At 43.2% G+C, this 20652-nt stretch overlaps 3 protein-coding genes across 3 annotated transcripts; 2 read left to right on the forward strand and 1 right to left on the reverse strand.

Annotated features, from left to right (window-relative positions):
* The first annotated feature begins 252 nt into the window (after positions 1–252).
* LOC115737704 (DNA-3-methyladenine glycosylase) lies at positions 253–3919 on the forward strand. Its single transcript, XM_030669987.1, has 6 exons — positions 253–638; positions 1117–1188; positions 1456–1579; positions 1863–1933; positions 3196–3253; positions 3473–3919. Exons 1-6 carry the CDS (start codon positions 312–314, stop codon positions 3640–3642), a joined length of 822 nt encoding a protein of 273 aa, XP_030525847.1. The 5' UTR covers positions 253–311; the 3' UTR covers positions 3643–3919.
* Positions 3920–4520: 601 nt separating this feature from the next.
* Positions 4521–7828, reverse strand: LOC115737702 (gamma-tubulin complex component 3). The gene is made up of 3 exons (XM_030669985.2): positions 5494–7828; positions 4913–5369; positions 4521–4821 (listed from the first exon to the last, which is right to left on the reverse strand). The coding sequence occupies exons 1-2, from the start codon at positions 7755–7757 to the stop codon at positions 5075–5077; spliced, it is 2559 nt and encodes an 852-aa protein (XP_030525845.1). The 5' UTR covers positions 7758–7828; the 3' UTR covers positions 4521–4821; positions 4913–5074.
* Positions 7829–17229: 9401 nt separating this feature from the next.
* LOC115737768 (probable protein kinase At2g41970) lies at positions 17230–20061 on the forward strand. The gene is made up of 8 exons (XM_048282712.1): positions 17230–17392; positions 17797–17892; positions 18352–18608; positions 18694–18820; positions 18905–19178; positions 19361–19493; positions 19586–19672; positions 19913–20061. Exons 2-8 carry the CDS (start codon positions 17805–17807, stop codon positions 20036–20038), a joined length of 1092 nt encoding a protein of 363 aa, XP_048138669.1. The 5' UTR covers positions 17230–17392; positions 17797–17804; the 3' UTR covers positions 20039–20061.
* Positions 20062–20652: the final 591 nt, after the last annotated feature.

The following is a 20652-nucleotide window of genomic DNA, read 5'->3' on the forward strand; positions in this document are numbered from 1 at the left end:
TTGACATTGACATGACAATAATCGCACGTATTATGACACGCTTATAAATTCGACACAGAAATACGATGATTAGAATGACACGACATGACAATAAACAGATGTATTATTGACATGATGAATCGGATGTAAAACATAACGAGGAGGCGATGAAAATTTGAATTAGAGTTTGAAACATGAACCGAACTTACCTCGAGCTTACCTAATAGCTAATACTTCCCTATGACTTGGGTCGAGCCGGTCTAAACTCGAGTTTCGACCGGATCGCAACCCTCGAGCCAATACCCGCCAAAATCACGGGAGTCCACCGCCCAATGAAGACGAAGATGACGGCGAATCGCAATGCCAAACGACTCGGAGGACCCAGGAAATCACCGAGTCGAGCGAGCGATCGCACCGAGTCGCTCAAAACTCGGACGAGTCGGCGGACCAAGTCAGTCCCCGCCCGGGAAACGGCGAGTCCCGGGACTCAGCTTCAACCCCGGCATCGACCCAGTCAAGCCCTGCCCTCGTCGAGCTCATCCTTCGACCGGTTCAAGATTCTCTCACGGGAATTTTTTCAAATAGATGCTCTGGACCTCGCGCCACGGTTGCTCGGGAAGTTCCTGAGACGAGACGATGTGGTTCTTCAGATTACGGAGGTAGATGCTCTTCATTTTCGGTGCCCCTGAGTTTTCCTTTGGGTACATTGTGTTGGGTCGCCATTGGCCTCAGAAATGTAGGCTGCGGCAAACATGAGCAACCTGTCTTGCTTACTAGCTGTGTGGATGTTTCATCGTTTTGTGTCCAAAATCTGAAGTTGTCAAAAATGGACCCGGAATTCGGGCGTAATCCTCGAGGAATTAGCAGTTGCTTAGTGCCTTTCTGAATGTCGAATTGGATGAAAAGGTACAGATGATTGTTTGTGTCCATCAATCAGCTCAATGGTTTGGAGTAGGTTTTGTTTCCATGGTGGAAAAATACGAGAAAATAGTGTAGAGGACAGTATACTCTTCCTTTGAATTCTAATTAGGCTGCTAAGCGACGATGATGAGTTGCGATTATCGAATCGAATCGACGAAATTGACATCTGCCTTTTGCTTTGATAGTTGAAAATACCCTGATTCTGTGTGCTAACAGGTTGAAGCTTATCGGCCAAATGATTCGGCTTGTCATGGTCGATTTGGCATTACGGCAAGGACGGCACCAGTTGTAAGCTTATCACAACTTTCATCTATGATTCTACCAAGAAAATATCACTTTTCTGCAAGGATTTAGTGAATGAGTGTCGTTAGGGCACCTGAAGCACCCCTTAGGAAGGGAAGTTTCAAATTCAAACACTAAATTTTTTCTTTCAATGTATATTGAAAGTTAAGAGTTCCTTATTATGCATGCTAAACAAGTGTTCTTGGAGGTTAACATGACCCTATTTGAATTGCTTGCGCATGTACTGACTACTTCCTAAATGAGGTCTTGTAGTTTGGACCAGGAGGACATGCATATGTGTATCTCTGCTACGGTCTCCACAAAATGCTTAACATTGTAGCAGACAAGGAAGGAATTGGAGCGGCTGTCCTGATTCGCTCTTGTGCTCCCATTAGTGGTAACTGCATTGCCTAAACCTCCCTACTCTATGTCGTTCTTGACGAGTGTCAGTTCAGAGGCTTATCCAGCGCAGTAGATATGGGACTCCCTCTCCATTATTCACATTTCTTGCCTGTTGGTTTTGCATATTTCTCCAATCTGGCACATTTTTTGGAATACTGAAGTTCATTGATGAGCTTAAGAGATTAGTTGTATTTTCAATTGGTTGGTCTGGAGATGGAAGAATCTGTCCATTTCTTCATTGAAACTGCATTACTGAGTTACGATGGCATATGTTGTAGGGCTAGCGACCATCCAGAAACGTAGGGGTCAGGAAACAGAGAAGCCTGTGCTTCTTACTGGGCCTGGCAAGGTCAGTTTTAAGCACTATAAATCTTTCGTTCTGATGCTAATTTCATTCCATTTCAACTGGTGGCGGATCTTATTTGTTCCCTGCAGGTAGATTCATTCATGTATTAGTACATATAATCTGTGCATTAGCAATATTTGACTGCATACGTCCACACTTTCAAGTACTCCAAGCCTGTGTTGGAAGCTTGATATAACTGTAATTAAACTATTTTTCATGGCAGCAGCATGGTGACCTCAATTCACGAAGTAGGTGGAACCTCCTTTTTGTTTAGAAATTAAAGAATGAGGATCAAAACTATAAGTATATCACCGAGTGTAGCTTAGACACATTAAGTCTATGCTGAGTGGACCTCCAACAGTCACATAGCTCAAATAGATGGCCAAAGCTTCCACTTAAAAATGTCAGGCAAGCAGTGAGTAAATTACATGAGATTTGAGGTGTGGAAAGACTATAAATGTTGAGCGAGGTATAAATTTGGAGGGTAGTTCCTTTTTGTAGTTTATGTTCTTATGTTTTGAAAAGAAATGTGTCACCTACTTGGGATAACACCAACATTGTTCTCTCTCTCTCTCTCTCGGTCAATCAATCGGTCGAAACTCTAATAGATGCAAAATTGGCCGATTAAGCGAGATTTATCTAATCCACCAGTGGATCGCTAACAATGAAGAGCTGCAGATATGGGAAACCTGACTTTTGAAAAATGGCTTGATAGTAGATCTATTTGATTGATGGAACGTCATGAGGCGATTTTTCCTAGTTCATGATTTTATTTCAAAATTATATCGAGCTTTTTCTTAAATTGAGTAGTCGGTGATAGATCCTTAAAATTCTGCTGATTGATTTTTTGAGGACAGAGACAGTGGTAGAAGGGTGTATAGAGAAGGTAGGGCTGGAAGGTGAAACATGAGGTGATCGAGAAAAAACTCAGATAAAACAAGGTCCACTTGTTTCTTAAGTAGAAATCAGAAACAGCTGTCTACAGAGAGATGTTATGCCCATGTTTTTAATCTTTGAATACTCTAGCAGATAGCTTTGCTTGTAAAACTAATGGGATTTTCTTTGCAGAAGCTATACTTTTGGCCTGTGCTTGGTGAAAATCCATGTACTTTCTCATGACATTCTTGTATTTGTAAACCAAGATCTAGAACATGACCTTTCCCCGTACCCTATTATCCAATAAGAAGTCGTAATTTTTTGGTTGTTGTTCTCCTGTAGAATGTGTGGTATGGAAATCACCGAGCTAAGAAGTGTTTTTTTGCCAGGTTGGCCAAGCACTAGGACTTTCAACTGACTGGTCAAGCCATCCCCTTTATACTCCTGGTCAGTGATGAACCCACTTTCAACCCTTCAGTTTGGCTTTTATGGATTCTCTCGATACAGGAGGCAACTAATCTCTGCCTGACATCATAACATGTTGCTAGAAAATGAAACGAAAGAACGTAAATTGGAATGCGAGTCACCAAACAGAATGTCAGTTGTTTGCTTCTCTTTTATGTGATCCGTCACTGCATATCTCATAGAAATTTTTGACTGGTCCAGGTGGTTTAGAAATCCTAGATGGGCCAAAGCCGGAAAACATACTGATCGGTCCAAGAGTGGGCATCGAATATGCTTTGCCCGATGATGTCAACGCATTATGGAGATTCGCTGTCGCGGGTTCAGCTTGGGTAAGTTCCCCAAGAAACACTCTTAGGCTGCCCGGATTATAGACTGGACACATATTTGAAGACCTTTTGCTAGAGGTGCGTCACGATGGTAACACGGATCTATAATTGATCTAGGAATCCCCAAGATTCTTATGGGATGGTTGAAGTGTGATAAGGTGTTTCCATTTATCTGGAACTTCGATGCAACGAATGTATATATTTCTTTCTTTGCAATGCATAACAAAAGGTGAAGGACAACACTGAAATGGGAATAGTGTCTCCAAATGAACTCTAGCATCCAGATGAGTACATATGAACATTTCTTTTCCCCTTGCTTTGCCAAAGAACTCCCACCATGCTGCAATTTGGATCGCAGATGAAAGCAAAAGGTACAAACAAGTTTCTTAAGCTAATCTCAGATACTAAAGAAAAAGTTTGGTATGGCAATTCTCCAAATATTCTTTGGATTTGATTGCTACCTGGTTGAATTTTTGTTGTGTTTGTTGAATCTCTGCATACACGGTGAGAGATGGACAAATTAAGTTCTTGAATTTATGCGTGGATATATGATAGACCACGCTTTCGGAGCATTTTAGGTCATGCGAACTTTTTCGGCTGAAAAAAAGAAAAATTGAGGGAACTGACAGTTTGATGACTTCAGTGATGAAGTTGCGTATGTAGAATGTCTAATGAAAAATTGTTGGGGATAATTGGCTATGATTCCCATGTCATTCCAGGTAATGCATTGCTAATGTAAGGATAAAGAATTACCAAGTTCAACAGTTTCTATTCAAAATCAAAATTAGTAGGTCTAAATCTAGTTTTACCTACAATCCACGCGAGAACATATATTCAATTTTCTTTCTGTGGCTTGTCCCTGCTTGAATCATCTGACCTTTCATGCCATCATATGAGACATGAAATGGAAGACAAGCTCATCATTGAAATGAAGAGAATAAATTTCCATTCCAAGCTGCAGAGTGTGTTACAATATTGAATTGTCTACCAATCAAAACAGGGCAAACTTTAGAGATCTAAAACATCCGTGAGCGAGTATCGTGACCTATCTCTAACAACACGGTCATGATATCTATGTACAACGTACGAAAGAGTGGTCAAAGAAAACATAAACACAGGGAAGGCAACTACATCAAAAGAATCCATACTACTAAATTCCATTACTCGACCAATATCAACCTGTAGTTTCCAATAGGTTAAAAACTCCAAAGCAAGCAATCCCTCCTGCAAAAGAAGATGACACACTCTAATCATGCACACGACAAAACTATAAATCTTAGTAAAATGAAAAAATAAAGCTAAAATTTTCCCATACCTAAAGTCAACCTGTGAGTTGTGAAAGAACGCTCCCTTGTGACAGTATGCCCGACATAATCGACCACACGATCCCAAGCAATGAGCAATCATCTTTGTGGTTCGCCAGTCAAATGTCAAAGCAAATGTTTCCCTGTACTTGCAACTTATTCACCATGCAACTTTATTTACTAAGTCCCGACCAGCTGTAGAACTCAGTGAAGTCGAGGCGGAACAGAAGGAACTTAAGATCAACATGCTGCTGAACAGGCAACTGAGACAAGAAACCCTCGAGCAATGATGTGTATTCTTTTGCAATTGCATCGAAATCCTGCCGCATATTCTGCAGAAAATCACCTGCACGCTGAGTTAGGGCCTTCCTTCCATCAGTAATCAATGAACCAGGTTCTGAAGATTGATCGTTCTTTTGCTTTCTCGCCTTGCTTTTGTCTCGCGAAGGTAAGGAAGAATTCCCAGTCCTACATCGTTCCAAAAGAAGCGAGAATAAGCTTACGTACTTGTAACGTAAATGTCTACATACAATGTGTTCATATACGCGTGCTTGCACACATCAAGAGGAGACAAAAAAAAAAAGCCCCATACCTTGCTTGCAGTTCATATATGCCTTCATATAACCTATCAGCATGACTTCGAAATCGCAATATGAGGTCAAACAGCACAAAAAGTGACTTGTGAAGGGTTTGAGACCGTTCACCAAGAAGTGATTTCTCCACAATTGAATTGAGGTACTTGTCGTGAGCTGCAAGTAGATCATCGAGATCCTTGGCTGCTTCTATTTCATTGGAGAAATTAGACCATGAGACCTCCAAGACTTCAAACATAATATAGTATTGCAGATTTGTAACAAAATGGTTCATCTCATTCCAGAGAACCTGGCATCTCCTCAATGTTGAAAGAAGCTGCAACTTAACGGCACGCTGCAGCTTCAAGAAGGCATGGGAAGTGATACAGTTTGGTTTCATGGTCTTCCAAGCACCAATAAGTGCATGTTCCACGCGTCTAAGCTTCCATAGGAAATTAAAAATCTTTAAATATTTTGCCATTACCGATTCTGTAAAGATAGTGTCTAACGGGACCCTAGGATCATAGTGTAATGAGAAGACATCCCAACCCCTATCTCCAGTGCCATGAGGCATCATCTTGACCCGTAACCTATCTAACATATCAGGATCATCATACTGAGCATTAGAAGATCTGATTGCACTTTCCAGCAGTCCAGCAAGCTTGAAAGAGCTAATTGTGTTAGCAGGCTCAGAAAGTTCAGGCCACACAATGTCCATGAGATATTGAACAAAATCACCTTGCCCAAGAAGCAGATACTGCTTAATAGCAAGACAATGCTCCTTAAACTTATATCTATTGTACATAACATCTAACAAGTGCTTATCTATTCTCTTAGCTGCTTCATCAACCAAAGATTCAAGGGCTTCAGTTTCACCATAGCCTAGACTCCCTCTTCTCGTCGTGGTCCCGGCAGCAGATGCGGCTTCTGTGGCGGCATCAGCCCACCCACGGTCCTCGCAGCAGACGCGAAGGAAGTTTATTGATTTTCCAGTCCTTAAAATACGCTGTGCAAGAGAAGGGGATATGAAAGAAGGGAGCATCCCGGCATGAAGCCGGTAACCTTCCCTCCAAAGAGACTCAACTTTTACCGGCTGACCAACAATGAAGAGTTCGGCGAAATTGTCTTCCAACTCTCCTTCTAGGACCCAACTCCTCACCATTTCGAAAAGAGGAGAACAAACTCTCCTCAGTAGACGCTTCATAAACTCATGCACAAGCGGGTCACCATGCTGCGCATGCAAATGAATAGCCCCAGCCATTGCCCCCCCTCTCAAGACCCTGCACTTATCAACCAAAACTGCCATCAGCCTCATTTTCACCATTGGCTCCGCAAGCCATACGGATAATCTCCTCAGAGAAAGATAATTGTCCGAACTGGCCGTCTCTGAGACCAGAGGAATCGGATTCATTGACTGAGCTTCAAGCACCGCTAGCAACTTGTAGTACTCTGATAATTCATCCTGCAATGCCGCGCAAAATGCCTGCCCAACAGTCCCCACATCTTCTGCAGGAAACCGATCCATGCACTCCGAAATGTAACCTTTTACCTTCCTAAACAACCAGCCCAGTTCACAAAGCTTCCTAACCATAGTCCTGGTCGCCCTCGGGACCTTAACCAAATCCGACAAGATATAACCATCCACTATCGTACCGAATTTCACATACTTCCCATCTATTCCCTGACAAGCATACAACACATCCCTCACCAAGACCTCCTCCGACACCTCATTTTCTTCCTTCACTAAGTTCGCGTACTCCTTAAACGCCAAATCGCGCAAATTCTCGGGGTCCTTCGCGACCAACAAAACCCCATTACTCCAACCATTCCTCTCGCTTTCCCTATCCCGCGAAACCCTCGACTTACTCCCCAATTCGGTCTCGAACGAATCCAAATTGGGCAACGACCCGGAGAAATCGAGCCCGCTGCTCGCGCTGTTCCGGTCTTCGGCCACGATTTTGAGCAAATAAAGAACGGCCCACTTGTTGTTGACGCTCCCGGGGCCGGTCTTGGAGGCGAACTTGGCGTACAGATCGGCGAAGGTGAGGGCCTGAGAGGACTTATCTTGGGTGGCGAGGCGGCGCTTGATCGACTCGGCGAGGGCGGCGGAGTCGGGGGCGACGGAGGGGGCGAGCCGGCTGGAGAGGATGCGGAAGGCGTAGCGGAGGGAGCTCTGGAAGCGGAGCGAGTCGGGAGGGGCGGGGTCGCCGGGGCTCTGGGAGAGCAAGCGGAGGACGAGCTCTTTGACCAGATCTGCCACCTTGTGCTGGTCTTCTTCTTCCATTGGAGAGCGCAGTAGAGAGAGAAAGTGAAGGCGAGAGAGAGAGAGAGAGTTGGGTGGGGGGAGAGAGAGAGAGAGAGTTGGGTGGGATGGCTTCTTTTGATTGTTTTAAGGGCGGGGAAATGATGAATTTCATCCTCTTTTTTTTTTTTGTAAAAATTGATTCTTTTGGACATTTTGCTCCTCTTTTCAAAATCTTTTTTTTTTTTTTTGGGGGTTTTCATCCAGTATTCTGAAAAAAAAAAAAAACGTCAACCGTCGTTAAGAAAAACGTATGCTCCGATAGTCGCGATGACTTGAGTAAAAAAGGGTAAACGTCGTGATGTCAAGTATCGGGGCTCGTGACATACACAAATGTGAGAAGCGAGCTAGTTATGCATAAAAAGAAATGGCATACAAGTATGATGGTTATACTTTAAGGAGGAAAACACAAGAGACGGGCTTCATTATATGAAAGCATCCCAAAGATATCGGGAGGGGAGGGAGGTAACTCAATTTCGGGGACAGTTCTTTTTTGAACTTCAGGGAATTTGGATGAAAAAAATCTCTACATGGGCCCTGCCAAGGCCACCCTCTGATGGGCCTCGACAGGGCCTCAATCGGCAAAGAGGCGGTCCGAGACAAAAGCGACATCTTCGTCCGTCGAAACTTTCATCTTCATATTATGAAAGACAGAGGAAGTAATTCAGAGCGTCCGGCAACGCCATCGAGGAAGCAGCGGACCGTTCTCGCCCCTCCACACACCCAGGGCCGCCGTCGCCTCCGACGACGACGACGACCCCGCCAGCGACCCCAAGGGTCGAAGGATCCGTCTACATTCCACCTCTCGATGGAAACCGGAAACATATTCTGGTTCATCCCTCTTTGCAGGGGCCCTCCTGTGGATTGCCCCTTCTTTATCTTATCTTTGTTTTGAATGCGATTTAAATGGAATCCCTGCCCAACATGAGGCCTTGCCAGCCCAGATGACGAGGTTTCTGTCCTCTCTACCTGCATGCCCAGAAGTCTCAATCCGACTCCATGGGGAGTTGGGGGTTCTTGCTCGATCTCCAGGCTTGTTTGGCCAATGGAGCTTTGTTAAAAGTCCATCAAATCACGGAAGCCTAGTAGTCCCCCTTTGTCCTCGCTTAGCTTCAGGGTCTCCCATTTCTTCCAATGGACCCCCTTTTTTCTGTTCCATTCGTCTTCCGCCGGAAGCAATCCTTGCTGAAAAATACACCTGAGAGAGGGTTGGACACCATTTGTTTAATTTGATGCCTTTAATGCTGCCATCTTCTACTGCTGTCCTCGTAAGGATGGATAAAACATTGGCCACCAGGACAAAGATGTCGCCTTGTAGGGGCAGAGGGGTTCTCCTTGTCTTATGCCTCAGGAAGGTCTAAAAAAAGGAAGAGGCTCACCATTCACCTTTATGCTAAAGGAGACTCTGCTGACGTACTGCATAATCCAATCCACCCACTTTCCTGCAGAGGCCAACGTTTTCAAACAAGCTCTAATAAGTTCCACTCCACAAGGGTCATATGCTTTTTTTTCACGTCCATTTCCAACAACACTGCTTGTAAATTTTCTTGTCCTTTCCCGAATTCTGATTTGGTGTAAAACCTCTTGTACTACAAATATATTGTCTTGGATTTGTCTCCCCCCAAACAGGTGCACTTTGCTCCTCGGCAATGGTCCCTGGCAGCAGAGGTTTGAGTATGCTTGCAAGAACTTTGGCAATAATTTTGTAGCCAAAGTTGCAGAAGCTGATAGGCGGTATTGCTGAAGTTTCTCTAGGTTCTAAATTTTTAGAATGAGGGCTCTTTGGTCTCTTTTGAAAGCTTGTCCTAAAATTCCAATTCTAAAAAAAATTCTGGACTTCCTCAAAGACGTCGTTTTTCAAGATCTCCCAGTTTCTTTGATTGAACATTCCATTGAAACCATCGGGTCCTGGAGCTTTTTCAGCCCCAAGTTGGAAAGTGGCCTTTCATATTATTTCTTCAAAGTTCGCTTCAGCTAGTAGACAGAGAGGTTCGTCTCCTCTGTAACCACCACCCTTGGACACTATTCCAGGACTGGGGAAAAACTTTCTTTGACCGTCCGACTTGAAAAGATTACTGAAAAAACTCACTGCCTCTTGTTTTATCAAACCACCCGGGGCCTGAAATCCATGTATTATCACCTCTTCGGATCGTGGAGATTGTGTTTATGTTCCTCCAAATACTTTGTGTTTTTGTCACCCCGTTTCAGCCAATTAACCTGTGATCTCAGCTCCAATATAATTCCTCTTGCCGCCATAATGCTTCAATTTCTCCCTGAATCTTCTTTCCTCTTGCTTTTCACACTATTTATTACTGCTGTTAACAAGGTGTTGAAGGGACTGTTTCAGGAGGTTGATCTTTTTCTGCCCATTTCCAAAAGTTTTCCGACTCCAATTTGATAACGCAACAGTCGCGGCCATCTGTTCTCCATTAAACCCATCTCAGAGTGTGTGCTATGGGGTTCCAAACATTCTCAGTAACTTTTGTACATTCTTCACTATCCATCTATTCTGAAATTTCAGTCATTCTTTGGATTCTTTGAACAAATATCTCTTGGCTTTTTTGTCTCCATCAAGAACACCACCGTGGGCCTATGCTAAGCCCCAAGGGCTTTCAGCTCTTGAATTGTCAAGGGTTCATACCCCTTTTATTTTTTTTAATGGAGTGAGTTTTGGGCTCCTCGGACCTTGTCTTCTTCATTTCCTCAGAAGATTTGCCCTTTGAAGGAGCAGGCAGCATCAAGACATCCTTTGCTGCATTCTGTTCATCTTTCCCCCTTGTGTTTTAGTTTGCAAAATCGATACTCAGAAAACTTAGCCTGTTTTTTTTTTCTAATGGTTCTCCGGTTGGTTTGACACTTCATGGCGAGCCTCTTCCAACAACAGGGGCTGCCCTTGCTGTTCCTGAGTCTCAGGAACTATTTCATCAGTATCCTCAGCTTGCATATTCTATTTTTTTTCTCATAGAAAACATCCCAAAAGGGGCTATGCTCTTGGTTCTCGGCTCTTAGCCAACTCCCAAAGCAGCTGCTCATCTTTATATTTGCACTTTTCTGCTTCATGAGGAATGTCTTCACAGTTACTCGCATGGTGCCCAAATTCTCCGTTATGAATAACATCCAACCAAATTCTTCTCCCTCTTATGAGTGGACGCATGTCCAACTCTCAACTCATCGTGGATGTTCATCTCTATTTTAGCCTTTCCAACGCGTCGGTAGACCGTGCCTTTTGTCCTGAATCTTCACTTCCAAGACCTTACCAATAGAGTTAGCAATTTTTTGTGACAATGCCCTCGGATTTCCAATCAGGAGGAAGGCCAAGGGTTCTAACCCAAAAAGCACAAGCATTGAACTCATAACGATGAGGGGAGGGAGGGTGTGTGTGTGTGTGGGGTTCCCATTTCTTTGTGCCAATTCAGTCCTAAATCTTTTTTTTGTGTGCTAATTTAGTCCTAAACGTTTGACATTTTTGCCAATTCAGTCCATCCTGCCATCTTTGGTCGGCCGGCACCGACGTTGACTCGACCGGCGCTAACGGGGCAATGTTTAAAAATAAAAGAAAAATTAATTTGTTTCGTTTTTATCTTTTTCTTTTTACTATTCACCTTCTTCCTTCTTCTTCCTCTCATTAGTTATCAACTCGACGCAAGGGCCGGTGAGGACCTTGTCGGCCACTGGCACTGCTGTTGCCGTCCATGATAATTGCCCTGAATCATCAGAAAAAATTGAACCCCCTAGAAGTGGGCGTGAATTCATACTCTTTTGATTCTTCTCGTTGTAGTTCAAGCGTTTTAACAGGCATGGATGCGGGAACCACTTGGCCAAGCAGTGGCATCACCACTCCATGTTTGAGTTCCTTTAGACATTCTTTGGACATCCGTAGACTGAAAAGTTTTAAGTTGGACGGGGCAAAGGATTTAGAAACGATTCATCGTAACAACGAGGTGGGGGGTTTCTTGTTTGTTCAAAAAATCTAGCGTGGGCTCGAGGGGTGCTGGGGATTTGGCTGGAAATCCAGCTGGGTGATGGAGAGGCTCGGCCTTCGCTGTCGCTGGGCGAGGCCAGCAATGATGGCACCTACTGCGTCCAACGGGGGTAGTGCCAGTGGCCGGCGAAGACCTTCAGCCGGTTGCCAATGAGGAGGGAGGTGGAAGAAGATGAACAACAAAAAGAAAAAGAAAGAAAAGAATAAATAAATAAATAAAAATTGACAAAAAATACTAAAATATTATTAACTATTGCCTCGTCAGCACTAGTCGGGTCCATGTTAGCGCTGGTCACCGAATGGAGTAAATTGGCTAAAATACAAAAGGTTTAGGACCGATTTGTGCCAAAATGTTTAGAACTGAATTGGCAAAATTAAAATGTTTAGAATTGAATTGACAAAACCGTAATATATTTAAGATTTTTTTGACAATTTTCCCAATACATGCTAATCACCTCATCCATGTGGATAATTGTGAGCAATCCTTGATATCTATTTAGATGCTAATCCTTATTATTGTTTCAGTGCGATTTGGTTAACCGAATCGAACCGAAATAACCAAACTGAAAAAAAGTAGTTATATTCAATTACCTAAACCAAGAATCGAACCGAAATGCATGAAATTTTTAGTTCGGTTCGGTTCGATTCAATTAGCGATTCAATTTGGTTTTCCGGTTCGGTTTTGACACCCCTAAACGGGGACTTCTCGACTCAATATCCAATTTGGCCGAAAATGGGGTATGAAATTTTTAGTTCGGTTAGCGGTTCGCTTCGATTTTTTTTGGCGTGGATGTGCGTAAATGCACCCTCTCCACCTCTTCAATTATTTCATGTCTACCGATCCCATTCAAAGAGGATTTTGTTTGTGTTTTCTGCCATCCTCTCACGGAGTCATCTATGATGACTACAGACGATTCTAATTCGGGTTTTTTTTTCCAATTTAATTTTTTTAAAAAAAATATTTACGAAATTATTTTAAAAAATATATTTACAAGTTTGGGCAACCCTCGGCAGCCCAACCGCCGAGCATGGCCCAGCTCTCTAGCTGCTCGGCGGCCCAACCGCCGAGCTGGGCTGGACTTTTTTTATTTTTTTTATTTTAATTTCATTTTTTTAAGTGTTTTAATTATTTATACTTATAGTATAATATTTAGTTTATTTCATATTTTTTTTTATCATGTTTATATTTATTTTATTTACAATTTTTTTCTTGTGAAGCTTATCTTTATAACATAATTAGCAATAATTAATGTAAAAAATTATTAAGATCTATAATTAATAAATAATGTTGTAATTATGTAATTAATTTAAAATATTCATAAAATAAAATTGGTTAGATATACGAACAAAAATAATATTTTCATGATATATTCATTTATTGGACAAGCAAAAATCCAATCGGAAGGCGAAACGGTGATTTGTCAAGAATTGGCGGATCGGGTCGACGACATCGGATTGGGCTCAAATTCGATTGATTAAAGCAAAACGGCGTCCTAATCAATATTCATCGCCGTTGGCAGGGATGAACGATGGATTTTTGTGATTCGAGATCGTCTAGATGGATTTTCTTATTTTTTTAGTATTTTTGGGATTTATTAAAGAGAAATGTCCGTAATTTTGGATTTTGATATTTAAAATCCTACTAGGGCTAGGTTTAGGCTTAACACCCTATAAAATGTGTCATTATAACATTTTTGAGGACGATGATTGTTATTGAATTTTGAGATTTTTCTCTTTAATAAATCCCGAAAATATTAAAAAAAATAGGAAAACCCATCTAGACGATCTCGAATCGCAAAAATCCATCGTTCGTCACCGCCAACGGCTATGCATATTGATTAGGATGCCGTTTTGCTTCAATCGACCAAATTTGAGCCTAATCCGATGTCGTCGACCCGATTCGCCGATTCTTGACACATCACCGTTTCGCCTTCCGATTGGATTTCTGCCTGTCCAATAGATGAATGTATTATGAAAATCACATTTTTTTCATATATCTTACTAATTTTATATTTATGAATACTTTAAATTAATTACATAATTACAACATTATTTATTAATTATAGATCTTAATAAATTTATACATTAATTATTGCTAATTATGTTATAAATATAAGCTTCACAAGAAAAAAATTATAAATAAAATAAATATAAACATGTTAAAAAAATATGAAATAAACTAAATATTATATTATAAGTATAAATAATTAAAACACTTAAAAAATGAAATTAAAAAAATAAAAAATAAAAAATTAAAAAGCCCAGCCCCGCTCGGCGGTTGGGCTGCCGAGCGAGGCCCAAACTTGTAAATATTTTTTTTTAAAAACAATTTCGAAAATATTTTTTTTAAAAAAATTAAATTGGAAAAAAACCCTTCTAATCCCATGACTCCTTCCAAATCGTTACTCTTGGGACGCCTGTCATCACTAACAAATGGATCGCTATCATCACCCTCGGTCTTGACTCTAACCGCAAGCGGCATCCCTTTTGGGTCGACCACTTTTGCCATCTCTGTAGCATAAAGCTTGATGCCCATGGTGTGAAGATGCGGCCCATAAAGCTTACTAGCCTACTGCGAGACGAGAACTACAGCGAGCTTAAGAAAATGACGAAAATGCCCTTGATTGAGCTCTTTTTTAAAATAAAGAGGACACTTCAAGTTCTTGTTTGAAATAATACCCATTACAGACCTTTATTTGAAAAAATGAGAGCATTTTTAATCCTTATTCCGAATTTTCGTTTTTAAAATTTCAAGCGACCGATATTCAAACGTAGGCCCACCGAAACCGAGTTAATAAATGAGTTCCAACCCATACTGTCACCTCTAACTGGAATCTAACTCCTCCACACAATATTCTTTGTAGCTTTCACATTTTCCTTTTCTCTAAATAAAACAATCTTATTTACAAATCACTGTGAAGAGAAATTAGGGAAAAAGTCATTAATATTGTTCTAGCGAGACATTGCGGAAAAGGAGTGCTCGGATTCGAGGCCATGGATCTGGGCATTCATTCTGCTCCTAATGGCAAGGAACCCTCCAATCGCCCTTGCGAGATGGTGGCGCGGACGGCGGGGGAGGGCCGCGCCACTCTCTGCCGCCGTGCTACGATGGCTTGTAAGTCGTGAAGCTTTAGCGGTGCGGCCCATGTACAAAAAAGAGGTTAAGGTCCCATTGAGAAAGTTAGGCCCCGACTTGACCGGACGGCCCGTAAAGAAGGCGTTCTGCTTTCTTGCAAGGTCAGACGGACTAAGTTCCCCGATGACGTCGCCCATCCTGGGCCGTTGGATTGGCTAACGTTGGTGGCGGCTACCCCGTCCAACGGGGCAAGTGCCGATGGGCGGCAAAGACTTCCAACTGGTTGCCAATGAGGAAGGAGGAGGAAGAAGATGAACAATAAAAAGAAAAAGAAAGAAAAGAAATGAAAATTGAAAAAATATTAAAATATTATTAAATATTGACTCGTCGGCTCTAGTCGGGTCCACGTTAGCGCTGGTGGCTGAATGGATTAAATTGGCTAAAATACAAAAGGTTTAGGACTGATTTGTGCCAAAATATTTATGACTGAATTGACAAAATTAAAAGGTTTAGGATTGAATTGACAAAAGTGTAATATATTTAAGACTTTTTTGACAATTTTCCTGGTACATTCTAATCACCTCATCCAAGTGGATATTCGTGAGCAATCCTTGATATCTATTTAAATGTCAATCGTTATTGTTGTTTCAATGCGATTTGGTTAACCAAACCGAACCGAAATAACCGAACCGAAAAAGAAAATAGTAGTTATATTCAATTACCTAAACCAAGAATCGAACCGAAACGCATGAAATTTTTAGTTCGGTTCGGTTCAATTAGCGGTTCGATTGCATTTTTCAGTTCGGTTTTGACACCCCTAAGCGGGGGCTTCTCGACTCAATATCCAATTTGGCTCAAAACAGGATATGAAATTTTCGGTTCAATTAACAGTTCGCTTCGATTTTTTTTTTTTTTCACGTGCATGTGCAGAAATGCACCCTCTCCACCTCTTCAATTATTTCATGTCTGCTAATCCCATTCAAAGAGGATTTTGTTTGTGTCTTCCGCCATCCTCTCGCAGAGTCGTCTATGATGACTACCGATGATTCTAATCGCAAGTAGGGGTGTGCATGGTCCGGGCCGGTCCGGTCCCGGCATGGAACCGGGGATCGGACCGTAGTCCCAGTCCCCATATTTTCGGGACCAAGGATCGGACCGGGACCGGCGGTTCCGGTCCGAGCCGGTCCCGGTCCAGTCTCGGTCCCGGCCCAATCCCGGTCGGGTCTCGGTCCCGGCCCAGAGGGACCGCTAACTATTGAAAATCTAGTCAACTTAATAAACTATGCCATGGTAAAAACATAGCGACTTGCTATGACTTTTATGATCGACGAATTTGACCAAAATGTTCGAATTCAATATTAAATCCAGCCATTACATGATAAAAACATCACCAACTGCACTAAAAAAATGAGTTAATGCCCATGGTGGGAAGTTGCAGCCCATAAAAAGCTTACTAGCCTACTGCAAGAAGAGAACTACAGTAAGCTTAAGATTTAGCATGACAACTAGTAGCCAAAACAACTAGATATGGAGGGCGGCGACCCTTGGCCCGCGATAAAGAAAAGAAAATGACGAAAGTGTCCTTGGTTGAGCTCTTCTTTGAAATAAAGATGATACTTCATGTTTTTATTTGAAACAATACCCATTTCGGACATTTATTTGAAAAAATGAGAAGCACTTCGACCTTTATTTAGAATTTTTCCCTTTTCAAAATTTCAAGCGGCTCATATTCTACCTAGGCCCACCGAAACCGAGTTAATAAATGAGTTCCAACCCTCATCGTCACCTCTAACTGGAATCTAACTCCTCCGCACAATAATCTTTGTAGCTTTCTCCTTTTCCTTTCCCCTAAATAAAACGATCTTATTTACAAATCACCGTGAAGAGAAATTAGGGAAAAAGTCATTAATATTGTTCTAGCAAGACATTGCAGAAAAGGAGTGCTCGGATTCGAGGCCATGGATCTGGGCATTCGTTCTGAGCCTAATGGCGAGGAACCCTCCAATCGCCCTTGCGGGATGGTGGCGCGGACGGCGGGGGAGGGCCGCGCCACTCTCTGCCGCCGTGCTACGATGGCTTGTAAGTCGTGAAGCTTTAGCAGTGCGGCCCATGTACAAAAAAGAGGTTAAGGTCCCATTGAGAAAGTTAGGCCCTGACTTGACTGGACGGCCCAGAAAGAAGGCGTTCTGCTTTCTTGCAAGGTCAGACAGACTAAGTTCCCCGATGACGTCGCCCATCCTGGTCCGTTGGATTGGCTAACGTTGGAACGTGCGGTTGGTGGTGCGCACGTAGCTTCAACGTGGCTCGCTCGGTTCAGGTTTTAACGGTTAACAGACAACTGACTCAAAATTCCTGGAAAAGCACAAAAAAACCAAGAAACAGAGCACTCTGTCTCTTCTTCCCCTCTCTCTCTCTCTCTCCCCCTCCGTTTTTCTCTCCTGCAAATTCTCTCTCTCTCTCTCTCTCTCTCTCTCTCTCTTGCTGTGTCGCATTTCCATTTGCTCTGTTGGATCTCGGTTTTCACTTCCTTGGGTCGTCCGTCGGATTGCTGGCCTTCTGGTGGGTGGTGCAACCTTTGCCCCTCTGTTCTGATTCTTGAAATTTCTTCTTTGGATGTGTTTCTACATCGTCGGCAAAAATATGTTCGATGTATGTTTGGAGACGTTTTCTTTAGGGATGATGTAGGACAGAGGGAAATGGGCAATTCACGGTTTTGCTGTGATGTGTGCTGTTTGGTGTATGATTACGAATCTGTGCTCCTTCTTCGGCATATAAAACTGAACGTTCTGGCTCAATTTGCTTGCGGCTCGTCGATTAGTAATATGTGGTGATGCATTGACGGACCCTGTTAATTAGGTGGTTGGTTTCCTACGATTTCAGGAATTCAAGCCTGTCGCCCATAAAAAAAAAAAAAAAATTCGACCGAGCTTTTGGTTGATGGCGTGTTGAAATCATCCTCACAGGTTGAGTAATGTTGTGCTGCGGAGGATCCGAGGAGGAAAATTTTGGCCCTCCTGCTAATCAATATACAGCGCCGCCCAGAGGAGGCGATCCATATGGTAATAGTGCTTTCATCTCCTCATTTTTGTGCTCTATATTTGTCAGCGCGGCCAGGCAGTGTCTAGTATTAAGGGCGAAATCGCCAGTTAAATCGTCTGTGTACATTTCTCATGTGGTCTGGTATATGAATTTGGCCCCTTAGGACTCGATGACGACGGTGATCAGGCTAATGTTTTTCCAAAATCATGAGAAAAATTGCCTTCTCATTGGCCTAGACTCCTCTTGCTAGCCTCCTTTTCATTGGCAAAGTTACTTTAGCATCTTGCGCGTTATCGATATTGTTCATTCATTAAACCTGGTGCATTTCACCTCAAAGCCAGCTCTGCCGTCAGATCGATATGGTTTTATTCAGTCGATGCCGGGTCTTGGATCTGTTGCTGAACTACCATCTGCAAATGTGCTTTCTCTTCTTTTCTGCATTGTGATACGAAATATGGATGCTCTCCCTTGTGATGCAGGTAATGCGAGAGGAGAGCCAAAACCCTCTAATGTGGCTAGGAGTGGAGCTCCGCAGAAGGTCTTGCCCATCGAAGTGCCGGCCTTGGCACTGGGCGAGTTGAATCGGTTGACGGGCAACTTTGGTGCCAAGGCTTTGGTGGGCGAAGGCTCCTATGGCCGGGTTTTCCTAGCCAAGTTAAGCAATGGTCAGCAGGCAGCTGTAAAGAAATTAGACACCAGTTCTTCTGAGGAACCAGACTCCGAATTCGAGGCTCAGGTTATACCTATTTTCTGATATGTGAGTTCAATGTAATGAAGTTCAACATGGCATGATGCGCATATCTTGTCACGGACCGATGCAGCTTTCCATAGTTTCACGACTCAAGCACGAGCATTTCACAGAGTTGATCGGATACTGCTTGGAGGCTAACAACCGCATCCTGGTGTATCAGTTTGCCACTCAGGGCTCTTTACATGACATACTACACGGTACGACCGCTGCCACACCGAAGCACAATCACTGTTTCGACTCAGAAAAGGGAAATATGAATCTAATACATGGTCCTTGGGCAGGTAGGAAAGGCGTGCAAAATGCTGAACCAGGTCCCGTGCTCAGTTGGAACCAGAGAGTGAAAATTGCCTACGGCGCAGCTAGAGGCCTCGAGTACCTGCACGAGAAAGTTCAGCCTCCAATAGTCCATCGAGACGTCAGATCTAGCAACGTGCTTCTGTTCGATGATTTCCTGGCGAAGATTGCAGATTTCAACTTGTCGAATCAGTCGTCCGACACCGCAGCACGGCTGCACTCGACTAGGGTCTTGGGAACTTTTGGCTACCATGCTCCAGAGTAAGCGACTTGATTGAGAGCCATGGGAAAACTAAAACAATGCTTTGTTAGGAAGAACTGAAGACTGAAAAGAGTTTAGAAGAGTGCTGTGTTGCCCTAGAGTTATCCATAGATTGGAAACACTGATCTCCTCTCTGCAATTTTTCAGTTTCTCCGCTGTGACGTCGTGCTTTGAATTACAGGTACGCCATGACAGGGCAGATCACCCAGAAAAGCGACGTCTACAGCTTCGGGGTGGTCCTTCTAGAGCTCTTGACGGGGAGGAAGCCTGTGGATCACACGATGCCCAAAGGACAGCAGAGTCTCGTCACTTGGGTCTGCTGTCTCTTTCCATTAGAACTCATCAAGCTCGGAAAGGCAGGCTAGATCACTGATTACGTGACTGATTGAGGTTCTTGGTACTGCAGGCGACTCCGAGGTTGAGCGAAGACAAAGTGAAACAGTGTGTTGATCCGAAACTAGACAACGACTACCCGCCCAAGGCGATTGCCAAGGTTCTTTCCTTTCCTCTCCTCTTCTAGTTCTTGTTTGCGAATATGGAGATGTCATTCGGGGCAACAGGAAGATTAGCTTTGATAGTAGAAGTACTGTGATTAGGCCATGTATTGATTAGGTTAGTTTGATCGACCAGAGAATCGATAATGGGTAAGTGAAGCGATTACATTAATTAGAGTGGAAAAACCGAATGTGAATTACATGTCAAAGGAAACCAGCATGACATTCTGATGTTGCAGCTAGCAGCAGTTGCGGCGCTATGTGTCCAGTACGAGGCGGACTTCCGACCAAACATGACGATCGTCGTGAAGGCTCTTCAACCGCTCCTAAACTCGAAACCTGCTGGTCCAGACTCTCAAGCGTAGCTGTATCCCGATCATTTTGCCAAGAAAAAGAGACGGCACACTCCCCCGGATCGCTTATTTGCAACTCTTTCTCGTCTTCTTAGTAACTGTAATGTTAACGCTAAATCATTTACCCCGAGATAATCGAGAGAAAACGCTACAGCCATCTCGGGAACTCTAGGGACTGTAATGGTGGTTCGCGCATGAGAAGCGACAATGTCCGGGTGAACGGCACTGAGTTTTGCCATGTCGATCGGCTCTGATCTCTTTCCCTTCCTTGTTGCCTTACCAAGTTAAACTACTTAGATTTTCAGAGAATGTTCCCATGGCTCCGAGTTCTGAAGCCCCATAAAAACTCTAGGCACCACATGCAAAAGGGACCGGTTCCGGCACATCGGGATAGGCGCATTGGACACACATTTGAAAATCGAAGCAGTCGTGTGTAATCTCCGATGTAGTCGTCGAGAAAAATACGTATCTTGCTTCAACCATTGTCAGTGAAACCTACGTACTTCAGTGACCGGGAATTGGTACGCTCTTGAGCTATGGGGAAAGTCATCGACTCCGAAACCAGGCACTGAATACATGTGTTGCAGTTAATCTGTGGCGACGACGACATTATGATGCCAAATGAA

This window comes from Rhodamnia argentea, chromosome 7 (assembly GCF_020921035.1).
Source record: "Rhodamnia argentea isolate NSW1041297 chromosome 7, ASM2092103v1, whole genome shotgun sequence".
NCBI classification, from domain to species: Eukaryota; Viridiplantae; Streptophyta; class Magnoliopsida; order Myrtales; family Myrtaceae; genus Rhodamnia; species Rhodamnia argentea.

Excerpts from the sequence above, each read along its gene's own strand:
- LOC115737768 (XM_048282712.1), top strand. The coding sequence starts at position 17,805 with ATGTTGTGCTGCGGAGGATCCGAGGAGGAAAATTTTGGCCCTCCTGCT. Across the intron at positions 19,179-19,360 it reads TTTGGCTACCATGCTCCAGA|GTACGCCATGACAGGGCAGA; the intron begins GTAAGCGACTTG and ends TTTGAATTACAG. Across the intron at positions 19,673-19,912 it reads CGCCCAAGGCGATTGCCAAG|CTAGCAGCAGTTGCGGCGCT; the intron begins GTTCTTTCCTTT and ends CTGATGTTGCAG.
- LOC115737702 (XM_030669985.2), bottom strand. The coding sequence starts at position 7,757 with ATGGAAGAAGAAGACCAGCACAAGGTGGCAGATCTGGTCAAAGAGCTC. Across the intron at positions 5,370-5,493 it reads ATATATGAACTGCAAGCAAG|GACTGGGAATTCTTCCTTAC; the intron begins GTATGGGGCTTT and ends GGAACGATGTAG.
- LOC115737704 (XM_030669987.1), top strand. The coding sequence starts at position 312 with ATGAAGACGAAGATGACGGCGAATCGCAATGCCAAACGACTCGGAGGA. Across the intron at positions 1,189-1,455 it reads CGGCAAGGACGGCACCAGTT|TTTGGACCAGGAGGACATGC; the intron begins GTAAGCTTATCA and ends GAGGTCTTGTAG. Across the intron at positions 1,580-1,862 it reads CTCTTGTGCTCCCATTAGTG|GGCTAGCGACCATCCAGAAA; the intron begins GTAACTGCATTG and ends CATATGTTGTAG.